Source organism: Macaca nemestrina, chromosome 1, assembly GCF_043159975.1.
Source record: "Macaca nemestrina isolate mMacNem1 chromosome 1, mMacNem.hap1, whole genome shotgun sequence".
NCBI lineage: Eukaryota > Metazoa > Chordata > Mammalia > Primates > Cercopithecidae > Macaca > Macaca nemestrina.
The window spans coordinates 223,905,212-223,918,040 of record NC_092125.1 but is presented as its reverse complement, the minus strand read 5'-3'; the positions used below and the strand labels follow the sequence as shown (position 1 = coordinate 223,918,040).

Sequence of the window (12,829 nt, the reverse complement as noted above, 5' to 3'; positions counted from 1 at the left end):
TATGTTATCTAAGTTCATTAAAGGAACTTTGCAGTTGTGGTATCAGGTTCATGATCTTGAGCTGGGGAGATTATCCTGATTTATATGGGTAGGTCCAGTGTCATTGCAAAGGTCTTCATAAGAGGGAATCAGGAGGGTCAGAGGGAGAGATGGAATGTGATGGGGAAGCAGAGGTTGGAGTGGTTTGGAGTCATGAGCCAATCGGTAACTTCTGTAAGCTGGAAAAGGCGAGGAAACTTGTTTTCCCCTAGGGCCTCCAGAAGGAATCATCCCTGCTGACCCCTTTTAGACTTCCAGAACTCTAAGACTGTAATTGTGTGGTTTGGAGCCACTGAGGTTATGGTAACTTCTTATAGCAGCAGTAGAAAACTAGCATAACTCATTAACAAATCTTGCCATTTTTTTTCTCCAAATGTGTGCTTCTCCTGCATCCAATTTTGTAATAAGGCCATAAGGATAGTCCTTGATCTGATGCTAGTTGTGGTTCTGGAAGCAATGAAGGATGATGGGATAGAACCTAGGGGAAAATAGCATTCCTGCAAGATGACTACCTCCAATGAGGTCATTATAGAAACTGCTTCTGCTAGCAAGCAAGACTCAGGGAATTTAAAGATTTGGGTTGGAGTCAGCTAGTTCTCCCAGACTCCTCCATTTGAACTCTTTGGGTCCCAGTCTTTGCCTTAACTTTGAGATAAGAGGTCCAGTAAAGTTATTAATTTCTTCTGTACTGTAATTTGTAGAACTGGAGCTGCTCCTTTACAGTGGTCTTAGAAACTTCCTGGTTCATTCACATTTCCTTGAGATGAGAATTTAAAATCTGAAGACTGTCATTTTTTTTTTTTTCTATTAACTCTGCAACATAATTAGAGGTAGCCACTCCACCTCCTCATTCCAGATCACCAGTGATCATTTATATAGCTGTTTCTCTACTCAGAGCCTTGGGCTACCAGTGTTTCATCCTCAAATAATAATTGTATCTTCACCATCCAGCCCAATTAAACAACTGATCCCAGAGACCCATTTTTTTCGTGAAGTCCTGTTACCTATAAACTCTTGTGATACCAGTAACCATATAGGTCGATATCTTAGTTTCCTATGACTGCAGCAACAAATTACCACAACTTTAGTCACTTAAAACAACACATACTACTATCTTACAGTTCTGAAGTCAGGAGTCCTAAAATCAGCCAGGCAGAGTGGCTTACGCCTGTAATCCCAACACTTTGGGGGGCCAAGGTGGGCAGATCACATGAGGTCAAGAGTTCGAGACTAGCCTGGCCAACGTGGTGAAACCTCCTCTGTACTAAAAGTACAAAAATTAGCAGGGCATGGTAATACATGCCTGTAGTCCCAGCTACTCAGGAGACTGAGGCAAGAATCTCTTGAACCTGGTAGACAGAGGTTGCAGTGAACCGACATTGTGCCACTGCACTCCAGCCTGGGCTACAGAGTGAGACTCCGTCTCAAAAACAGAAGTCTTAAGATCAAGGTTGCATTCCCTCCGGAGGCTCTAGGGGAGAATCTCCTTTGCCTTTTCCATCTTCTAAAAGCTGCCTATGTTCCTCTGCTCATCACCACCACCTCCCACCCCACCCCCACACTGCCTTACTGTATTTTCCGAGCTAGCAACATAGTATCTTTAGATCTCCTTCTCTTGCCTGGTATATACCAGCACTTTGGGAGGCTGAGGTAGGTGGATCACTTGAAGTCAGGAGTTTGAGACCAGCCTGGCCAACATGGTGAAACCCTTTTCTACCAAAAAATACAAAAATTAGCCAGGCATGGTAACACACCCTTGTAGTCCCTGCTGCTAGGAGGCTGAGGTGCAAGAATTGCTTGAACCCGGGAAGTAGAGGCTGCAATGAGCTGAGATCGTGCCACTGCACTCCAGGGCGACAGAGTGAGAGACCTTGTCTCAAAAAAGCACAAAACAAGGCCACGCATGGTGGCTCATGCCTGTAATCCCAGCACTTTGGGAGGCCGAGGCAGGCGGATCATTTGAGATCAGAAGTTGGAGATCAGCCTGGCCAACATGTTGAAACCCCATCTCTACTAAAAATACAAAAATTAGCCAGGCCTGGTGGCAGGTGCCTGTAATCCCAGCTACTTGGGAGGCTGTGGCAGGAGAATCGCTTGAACCTGGGAGGCAGAGGTTGCAGTGAGTCAGATGATGCCACTTCATTCCAGCCTGGGCAATAGAGCGAGACTCGGTCTTAAAAAAAAAAAAAAAAAAAAAAAAAAAAAAGAAAGGCCAAGCGCGGTGGCTCACGCCTGTAATCCCAGCACTTTGGGAGGCCGAGGCAGGTGGATCATGAGGTCAGGAGATCAAGACCATCCTGGCTAACATGGTGAAACCTCATCTCTACTAAAAATACAAAAAATTAGCCGGGCGTGGTGGCGGGCACCTGTAGTCCCACCTACTCTGGAGGCTGAGGCAGGAGAATGGCGTGAACCTGGGAGGCGGAGCTTGTAGTGAGCCGAGATTGTGCCACTGCACTCCAGCCTGGGTGACAGAGCAAGACTCCATCTCAAAAAAAAAAAAAAAAAAAAAAGACAGCAACAAGATCTCCATCTCTCTCTGACCTTTGCTTCCATTGTCCCATCGTCACATCTCCTTCTCTGTCTCTGAGTCCTTTTTTCTCTTAGAAGGACCTTTGTGATTATATTGGGCCGTCCCAAATCATCCAAGATAATCTTCCCATCTCAAAGCCCATAGCCTTAATCACATCTACAACGTCCCTTTCGCCAAGTGAGATCACATGTTCACAGGTTCCCTCGAAGGACTCAGATGTGACAACTTTGGAGGAGCCATTCTTTTGTCTACCATACTCATGTTTCAGTTGTAGACAAAAGAATCCAATTCTTCTGGGATAAGCAGAAAGGGAAACTAGTTGGTTTATTGAATCATTGGAATGGCTATAATAGAAGATTCCCAGAGCTATACTTTGAACAAGGAAGCTGCTTTGGACGGAGGTCAGCTTGACAGCACAGCCTCTGCCACTGCTTCAGCCGAAACCCCACTACTACTGTACTTGCAGAAGGATCATGCAATCATGCAGTCACTTCACAGTACTCACCCTGCCTTCAGTGAGGGTTCATCTCAGTGAAAACTCGGTCTTACAGAAATGCTGGCGGGAGGGGAGTCTAGGAAATGTAACTTTTGGAGATTTAGCAAACTTTAGTATTACACACAACGTCATGATAGAAAGGGGTTGAAATAGTGTTAAGTGAGTCAGTCAAAATATGCAGCATATTAGGTGATGGGGAAGCCTTTACTGCAGAGACGGGTGGTGTTTGAGCAGACACCTGAAGGGAGTGAAGGAGGAAAGCCGGAGATAACCTCAGAGAAGAGCATTCCGAGCAGAGGGAACAGTTGTAAAGGATGATGCCGTTAGTAAAATAGCCGTTTGTTTTGGGTAATTGAATAGGCAAAGTAACCTTGAATTTTCATAAGAGACTTCTTTTTTTCCCTCCCAGAAAAGTAAGGGAACAAAGTACTTTCTTGCAGCAAAAAAGATTATATTTCACCAAATCTATAGTGCCATCCATTTGAAGACACATCATTGTTTTAGGAGCCAATAAAAAAGAAAGATATGGCCAGACGCGGCAGCTCACGCCTGTAATCCCAGCACTTTGCGAGGCCGGTGGTGGGGGGCAGACCACAAGGTCAGGAGTTTGAGACCAGCCTGGCCAACATAGTGAAACCCCTTCTCTACTAAAAATACAAAAAATTAGCTGGGCGTGGTGATGGGCACCTGTATCCCAGCTACTTGTGAGGTTGAGGCAGGAGAACCACTTGAACCCAGGAAGCGGTGGTTGCAGTGTGCGGAGATTGCACCACCGCACTCCAGCCTGGTGACAGAGCAAGACTCTGGAAGGAAGGAAGGAAGGGAGGGAGGGAGAGAGAGAGAGAAAGAAAGAGAAAGAAAGAAAGAAAGATGCTGCCAATTAAATTATAACTTGCCACTGGTTGTTAAGATATACTCTGATTTTTAAGACGTTACCATGCGAAAACAACTGCGTGTGAGAGTCAGGGAAATGGGCGAGATGAATGGATAAGCTGGATCCAGCTGTTTTCTTTCATTTGACTGTTAGTCTTTGATTTCAGAACTGTAGAAGATTTGAAAAATAATGAAAGTCAATGGAAAGATTCCCCACTGGCAACTAGACACCGCGAAATGCTGAAGCGCTGTAAAACTCAGCTTAAGGTTTGTATAGTCAAGTGGAATAATTATAGACCAGCCTCATAATGATAATTTTCCCAACAGAATATATGCCTTGAGTGAGCAGTTTAGTGTCCTTACTTTTTCTTCGTTATTCTTTTCCCTTCCGATAAAATAGTACATTTTAAAACTTGTTGGCCGGGCGCGGTGGCTCAAGCCTGTAATCCCAGCACTTTGGGAGGCCGAGACAGGCGGATCACTAGGTCAGGAGATCAAGACCATCCTGGCTAACACGGCGAAACCCCGTCTCTACTAAAAACACACACACAAAAAAAATTAGCCGGGCGAGGTGGCGGCGCCTGTGGTCCCAGCTACTCGGGAGGCTGAGGCAGGAGAATGGCGGGAACCCGGGAGGCGGAGCTTGCAGTGAGCTATCTGGCCACTGCACTCCAGCCTGGGCGACAGAGCGAGACTCCGTCTCAAAAAAATAAATAAATAAAAAAAAAATAAAACTTGTTGATATCTTACTTATATCTGTATATAATGATTTTAATCTTAGGACAGAATATGGATAGATATACTTCTGCTGTGACTATAAATTCTTAATGGGTTTTATGATTCTTAGTTTAACATCACCTCCCCTTCCCTGCCTTATGCAAGGCTCTCCTCACCTGCTGCCTCCCACCCCCCGCCCCAACACTCATGCACACTCCAGTATATCTAGCCATGCATTTTCAGGGTATTTGACAAAGCGCATCTGTGGTAGTGGAAAGATCTCTTTCCTTTGCCCCTCATTCTTCCTTTTTAATTGAAAATGATTCATCACACAAAACCTAACTATAGAAGGGAATATTCTTGCTGGTGAGACATAGCTAAAAACATATGCCAGCTGACGTTGTACAAATAGAGCATAGATAGCAAATTTATCCATTTTTCTTCTATTCATGTTCCACTTATAAACCTGAATGTTAGCTGGTCATGCATTCTGTTGAATAGTAGGATAATATGTGGAAAGTTTACCTGACATAGCTTTCTAGTACAAGTTAAGATTTCAGTTTAATTTACTAATAGACTAGACTTCTTCAAGATACACAGTTAACCAGGGGCCCTTATCTGGGGTCTGTGGGCCCCCCTAAGCAGTCCACAGATGTGTTTCAAGGGGGTCTATAAACTGCTTAAATTGCCAGGCACGGTGGCTCACACCTATAATCCCAGCACTTTGGGAGGCCGAGGCGGTCAGATCACCTGAGGTCAGGAGTTCGAGACCAGCCTGGCCGACATGGTGAAACCCTATCCCTACTAAAAATACAATAAATTAGCCAGGCATGATGGTGGGCACCTGTAATCCCAGCTACCTGGGAGGCTGGGCAGGAGAATTGCTTGAACCTGCCAGGCGGAGGTTGCGTCAGCCAAGATCGCACCACTGAACTTCAGCCTGGGCAACAGAGCGAGACTCTGTCTCAAAAACAAAAACAAAAACAAAAAAACTGCTTAAATGTATACGTCAGTGTGTGTATGCATGTGTGTGTAATTCTATCAACAGACCTCTAGGTAAGAATTCCATCCTTAGTGGACAGCATTTTGCCCAAGGGCAGCTCGTAAGAGGTGGCGCTGGAATTCAAACACAGATTGTTTGGCTTTTTCCCACTAACCACCCTGACAAAAGGGCCTTCCCTGTCACCACCCTCTCCTGATCAAGTTATTTGCTTGTGACCCTTGTAACTCACCATTTTGAGCTTTAACTGTGTGCTAGACCTGGTGGTACTCAATGGTTTGCTTGCCATGCCTTTGTTTTTCTCAGGAAAAAGATCTTGAGACACAACCAGCATCTTATAGCTAGTTAGAGATGAAGCTTTAGAAGCTCTGGAACCCAAATTTCCCATCTCCAGGCCCCAGTCCCTGCCCAGTCCCCCTGTAGGGACTTAGCTACTGACTGATCTTTGGGTGGGGGCATCCCTGCTTCCACAGAAACTGGTACGGTGCAAGGCCTGTGCTGATGCTGGCCTACTTGACGAGAGCTTCCTGAGAAGATGTCTGAATTTTTATGGCCTTCTCATTCAGCTGCTGCTCCGCATCCTGGACCCCGCATATCCCGAGTGAGTGTGCTTCTTCCTGTTTCCCTCGTCCCTCCTTGGCTGGGCTATGTTGTCTTTATTGTCCTTCAAAGTTGATAACTAAAACCAAAACCCTTTCTTTATCAAGAATTCACTTCTCGGCAAGGCGTGGTGGCTCACGCCTATAATCCCAGCACTTTGGGAGGCTGAGGCGGATGGATAACTTGAGGTCAGAAGTTCAAGACCAGCCTGGCCAACATGGCGAAACCCTGTCTCTACTAAAAATACAAAAATTAACCGGGCTTGGTGGCAGATGCCTGTAGTCACAGCTACTCAGGAGGCTGAGGCATGAGAATTGTTTGAACCCGGGAGGCGGAGGTTGCAGTGAGCCAAGATCGTGCTACTGCACTCCAGCCTGGGCAACAGAGCAAGACTCTGTCCCCACCCAAAAAAAAAAGAGAATTCACTTCTCAATTTCCAGATTGCATTTATATGGATTATGTAGTTACATTGATAGGTGTTTTCCCTGTGATTAGTTACAATAGTAGGTGAATGTCAACAGCTGTTATTTTAATTTTGACAAGTTTTCTTTAAAATTTGCTATAAAGTCTTTGATTGATAGGAAGATAAATCTATAAATTGGAAGCCAAAAGCTGGAGATAATCTTAGGCCCTCCTAAGCACTGGGTCCAGGAATACCCAGCTAATTCAGAGTGAGCTAAGAACATTGTTGATCACTTTGTCATCAACTGGTCATCTCCTGCAGTCAACCATTTTTGTTTTATTTATTATTATTATTATTTTACTGTTATGAAGTCTCTGGTTCACTGATGTTGGTGAGATTGGCCCAAGATCTGTGAAGAAATGGAAAATATTATTTAAAATATGTGTGTAGGCTGGGCGCAGTGGCTCACGCCTGTAATCCCAGCACTTTGGGAGGCCGAGGCGGGAGGATCACATGGTCAGGAGATCGAGACCATCCTGGCTAACACCGTGAAACCCCGTCTCTACTAAAAATACAAAAAATTAGCCGGGCGCAGTGGCAGGTGCCTGCAGTCGCAGCTACTCGGGAGGCCGAGGCAGAAGAGTGGCGTGAACCTGGGAGGCAGAGCTTGCAGTGAGCTGAGATCACGCCACTGCACTCCAGCCTGGGTGACAGAGCAAGACTCTGTCTCAAAAAAAAAAAAAAAAAGAAAACGTGTAGCTCATTGTCTCAGACAGTTTGGGTTGCACAAAACGACCAAATATGACTATTTTATTTCCTTCCCATTTTACTTATTGCATTAACCTTAACAAGAAATCAAGAAGGCCAGGCGCCATAGCTCATGTCTGTAATCCCAGTACTTTGGGAGGCCAAGGCAGGTGGATCACTTGAGGTCAGGAGTTTGAGACCAGCCTGGCCAACATGGCGAAACCCCATCTCTACTAAAAATACAAAAATTAGCTAGGTGTGGTGGCAGGCACCTGTAATCCCAGCTACTCAGGAGGCTGAGGTGCAAGAATTGCTTAAACCCAGGAGACAGAGGTTGCAGTGAGCCAAGATTGCACCACTGCACTCCAGCCTGGGCGACAGAGCAAGACTCCGTCTCAAAGAAAAAAAAAAAAAAAAAGTGTGTAGCTCTGTTGTCTCAGACAGTTTGAGTTGCACAAAATGACCAAATATGACCTTTTTATTTCCTTCCCATTTTATTTATTGCATTAACCTTAACGAGAAATCAAGAAGGCCGGGCGCGGTGGCTCACATCTGTAATCCCAGTACTTTGGGAGGCCGAGGCAGACGGATCACTTGAGGTCAGGAGTTTGAGACCAGCCTGACCAACATGGTGAAACCCCGTCTCTACTAAAAATAGAAAAATTAGCCAGGTGTGGTGGCAGGTGCCTGTAATCCCAGCTACTCAGGAGCCTGAGGCACAAAAATTGCTTGAACCCAGGAGGCAGAGGTTGCAGTGAGCTGAGATCGCGTCACTGCACTCCAACCTGGGTGACAGGGTGAGACTCCGTCTAAAAAATAAAAGAAATCGGCCAGGCGCGGTGGCTCACGCCTGTAATCCCAGCACTTTGGGAGGCCGAGATGGGCGGATCACCAGGTCAGGAGATCAAGACCATCCTGGCTAACAAGGTGAAACCCTGTCTCTACTAAAAATACAAAAAAAAAAAAAAAAAATAGCCGGGCGTAGTGGCGTGCGCCTGTAGTCCCAGCTACTTGGGAGGCTGAGGCAGGAGAATGGCGTGAACCCGGGAGGTGGAGCTTGCAGTGAGCCGAGATCGTGCCACTGCACTCCAGCCTGGGCGACTGAGCAAGACTCTGTCTCAGAAAAAAAAAGAAAAAAAAAAAAAAGAAATCAAGAGAAGGGCTGGGTGTGGTGGCTCACATCTGTAATCCCAGCACTTTGGGAAGCCAAGGCAGGTGGATCAGTTGAGGTCAGGAGTTTGAGACAAGCCTGGCCTACATGGTGAAACCCTGTTTCTATTGAAAATACAAAAATTAGCCAGGTATGATGGCGCGTGCCTGTAATCTCTGTAATCTCAGCTATTCAGGAGGCTGAGACGTGAGAATCTATTGAATCTGGGAGGCGGAGGTTGCAGTGAGCTGAGATTGTGCCACTGCACTCCAGCCTGGGTGCCAGAGTGAGACTCCGTCTCAGGGGAGAAAAAAAAGAAATCAAGAAAAGGAAAACATTTCACATACACCCTTGCATATGTACTGTCTTCATTATTCCCTGTTCATTTCTGGTTGTAGTTTCTTTGCCTGTGTATTTATTACATGGTTATATTACAGAATGAATTTTTTCTCCAAATGAAATACTTATTTGATGGTAATGTAATACTCTTTGTAGTTTGATGTACCATAATTTCATTTTGTAAATTGTGCTTTTTTTCTCTTTGACAGTATAACACTGCCTTTAAATTCAGATGTCCCCAAGGTATTTGCAGCATTGCCTGAGTTTTATGTAGAAGATGTTGCAGAATTTTTATTTTTTATTGTACAGTAAGTGCCTTTAATATTTTACATAGTTCTAATATGTTTTTATGCATAATACTATAGTATTCTGAGCTGTGTTGCAAACCTCCATTTCATGCCTGAAATTTGATGTAACTGTTGTAACTGAATGCTGCCTAGAGACTGGAAAAAATAAATCCAACTGTGGCACCAGTCCAATTCGAATAATATCTCAAAGACAGAGGCAGAATTAACAGTGCAGATAATATATTCTGTGAAAATTGAGTTGAATTTCTAATAGTTGAATATGTGTTTCTGAGCAACAGAAGGAGCAGTTTATAAATGTCTGAATGAACATCCCAAACCCAGAAATATCTACATCTATATTTTGTACTAAAATTTGTCTCAATTGTAAAATTGGAGAATGCTTACCAAAAATTGGTTTGAATTTACAACTGATATTGTAGGGTTTTAATTTTTTTTTTCAAATCCTTATTTGGTTTATCAAATTAACATTTTCTTTCTAAAACATTACAGGTTAGAAGAATTACAATTTCAATCCCTTGGCACCATGATAGCACCTATGGCTAGCTGAGGGAGTGGTATGTGAAGTCTACTGTGAAAAGTCAAAGTCACGCTGGGCACTGTGGCTCATGCTTGTAGTCCTAGACATGCAGGAGGATTGCTTGAGCCTAGTTCAAGACCAGTCTGGGCAATGTAGCAAGTCTGCATCTCTTTAAAAAAAAATAAATAAATAGCATAGGTCCCCAGTTACAGAATACAAATTGTGAAAGTTTTGTAACAAACAATGGAAAAAAACAAAATTAGTATAAATGATTTTAAACTAAGGGCCAAAACTAAATGGAGCAAGTTATATTGCTGTCATAAAAGCTACCTTTAAAAAAATGCCCAAATAGAGGCAGAAGTTGCAATGAGTGGAGATCATGCCACTACACTCCAGCCAGGGCAACACACAAAAAAAACCCAAATCATTGGTGACACGTGATTTTAATTGGTACGAAATTTTAAAAGTGACTCAAAAGCATGGTTTATTTGTTTAAAAAAGCCAACCTTGGAATTTAAGCAACTCAAGTCATATTTTAAAATTTGTTCTACGCACAGTGATACAAAAGACACCTATTTGAAAAATTTCATTTATTCTCATTTTCAAAAGAGATTAAACAAATAACTATCAAAATTTTTATGATGTTTTGGTAGTGATGATCTTTGTGAAGTTTATCTGATTTAATCGTAAGTTTCATTTGTCGTTAATATAACATGCTACAGTCAGTAACCACGTTTGGTTTTAAATCTGTCTTGTTACAGTATAAATAGTCACTATAGGCTGGGTGCAATGGCTCACGTCTGTAACCCCAGCACTTTGGGAGGCCAAGGCGGGTGAATCACAAGGTCAAAAGATCAAGACCATCCTTGCCAACGTGGTGAAACCCCGTCTGTACTAAAAATACAAAAATTAGCTGGGCATGGTGGCGGGCACCTGTAGTCCCAGCTACTCAGGAGGCTGAGGCAGGAGAATCGCTTGAACTTGGGAGGGGGAGCTTGCAGTGAGCCGAGATCGTGCCACTGCACTCTAGCCTGGGTGACAGAGTGAGGCTCCATCTCAAAAAAAAAAAAAAAGGAAGTCACTGTAAACTGAACGAGTTCAAGGGCACTCCTAAACCTATTTATGCTGCCTTCCCCTCCTCACTCAACTGACACCAGCCCTCACCCAAGGTGAGTTTCTCAGTGGTCTCTTTCTTGCTCTTCTTGCCTCTATTCAGATACTCTCCCCAGGCGCTTTATGAGCCCTGTACTCAGGATATTGTGATGTTCCTTGTTGTGATGTTGTGCAACCAGAACTACATCCGAAACCCGTATTTGGTGGCCAAACTGGTAGAAGTCATGTTTATGACCAACCCTGCTGTTCAGCCACGAACCCAGAAGTTTTTTGAAATGATTGAGAACCATCCTCTCTCCACCAAGTTGTTGGTACCTTCCCTGATGAAGTTTTATACAGGTAGGTTGCTGGAACACACATGGCCTGCCATGTGCTACACTTAGGCAAGGTCATCTAAAGCTAGTGGACGACGTTGCTCTAAGTCTGTTACCTAATATCCTGCTACCTCTGTGTATAACCTACTAACCTGTGACCTGCAGAGGATGTACTTTTGGTTCGTCTTGCCCTGAGTACTTGGGAATAGGACAACCATTTCACCTACTGGTCTCTGATGATTCAGCAGGAACCATTGAAAGTCAGATGATTAACACCAAGACCCAGCTGGTATCAACAGTACAAGTTGGTAGTGTTATCTGAATGGAATTATCTGGTTCATTTTACCTTTGAACTTAAAGTATTTGTTTTTTAACACTATCCTATAACCCAGTTTCCAAACTGTGGGTATAACAGGGAGCTTGTTAAAAATGCATATTCTTGGGCCAGGTATGGTGGCTGACTCCTGTAATCCCAGCACTTTGGGAGGCCGAGGCAGGCGGACCACAAGGTCAGGAGTTCAAGACCAACCTGGCCAGTATGGTGAAACCCTGTCTCTACTAAAAATACAAAAAAAAATTAGCCAGGTGTGGTGGCAGGCACCTGTAGTCCCAGGGAGGTTGAGTGAGGGGAATCGCTTGAACCCGGGAGGCGGAGGTTGCAGTGAGCCAAATTCCTGCCACTGTACTCCAGCCTGAGCGAGCTAATGAGACTCCGTCTCAAAAAAACAAACAAACCACTTTTCACCTGTCAAATTTATTTCTTAAGTTGAAAGTTCCTGGTGCAAATATGGTTGTAGAGAAGTAAGCTAACCTGCAAAAAACCTGCTTAATCTACCCTATACCAGTGTGCAGATTTCGTGCTATGAAGCTCCCATGAGAATGTAAATTTAAAACCTTTCTAAAAGGCAGTTTAGCAGCCCACACCAAGAGCCTTAAAAATGCTTTTACAGCCAGGCGCGGTGGCTCACGCCTGTAATCCCAGTACGTTGGCAGGTGGATGACCTGAGGTCGGGAATTTGAGATCAGCCTGGCCAACATGGAGAAACCCCATCTCTACTAAAAATACAAAAATTAGCTGGGCGTGGTGGCGGCACCTGTCTTCCCAGCTACTCAGGAGGCTGAGGCACGAGAATCGCTTGAACCTAGGAGGCAGAGGTTGCAGTGAGCCGAGATCATGCCAGTGCGCTCCAGCCTAGGAGACAGGGCGAGACTCTGTCTCAGAAAAAAAAAAAAAAAAAAAAAAAAAAAAAATATATATATATATATATATATATATATATATGAAGACTGAAGCAGCAAAAAAAAAAGAGCACTGGGGTAACAGATAAAAGGTGCAAGAAGTAGCCATCCTCTACATCTCTTATCCCTCAGTCTGGGGACCCAAGGGAAGAGCCTGGGGATCTCACAACCCAGCTGCCCTGATGAGGGCTTGGACAGAGCTAGGACCCAGTCCTCTGTGGAAGGCCCTTGGCCAGTTGGTGCTGGTGTCTCGGGGGGTGTGCACGGTTGCTAGCTCCGGGGGTGTGAGACAAAGCTGAAAATTGGAACCAACTGCTACCACTGACAGTAAGTACAAGGTCCTAAGTCCCTTGTTTCTCCTTCAGTTTTCCAGTTCTCCTGCAGCACCTCCTATTGGCAACCCTAGAGAGGGCAGGCTGCCAAAGGAAAGATTCTGCAGTG

The 12,829-nt window shown here is 44.4% G+C and overlaps 1 protein-coding gene across 2 annotated transcripts in view; it reads left to right on the top strand.

The window, feature by feature from the left end:
- Window positions 1-12,829, top strand: part of LOC105473131 (ubiquitination factor E4B) — a 146,973-nt gene that overhangs the window by 104,742 nt on the left and 29,402 nt on the right. For both annotated transcript variants that reach the window (XM_071101032.1, XM_071101024.1), the window contains 4 exons: window positions 4,109-4,208; window positions 6,132-6,259; window positions 9,107-9,205; window positions 10,939-11,174. In XM_071101032.1, coding sequence (XP_070957133.1) covers window positions 4,109-4,208; window positions 6,132-6,259; window positions 9,107-9,205; window positions 10,939-11,174 — 563 coding nt within the window. The remainder of the gene's footprint in view (window positions 1-4,108; window positions 4,209-6,131; window positions 6,260-9,106; window positions 9,206-10,938; window positions 11,175-12,829) is intronic.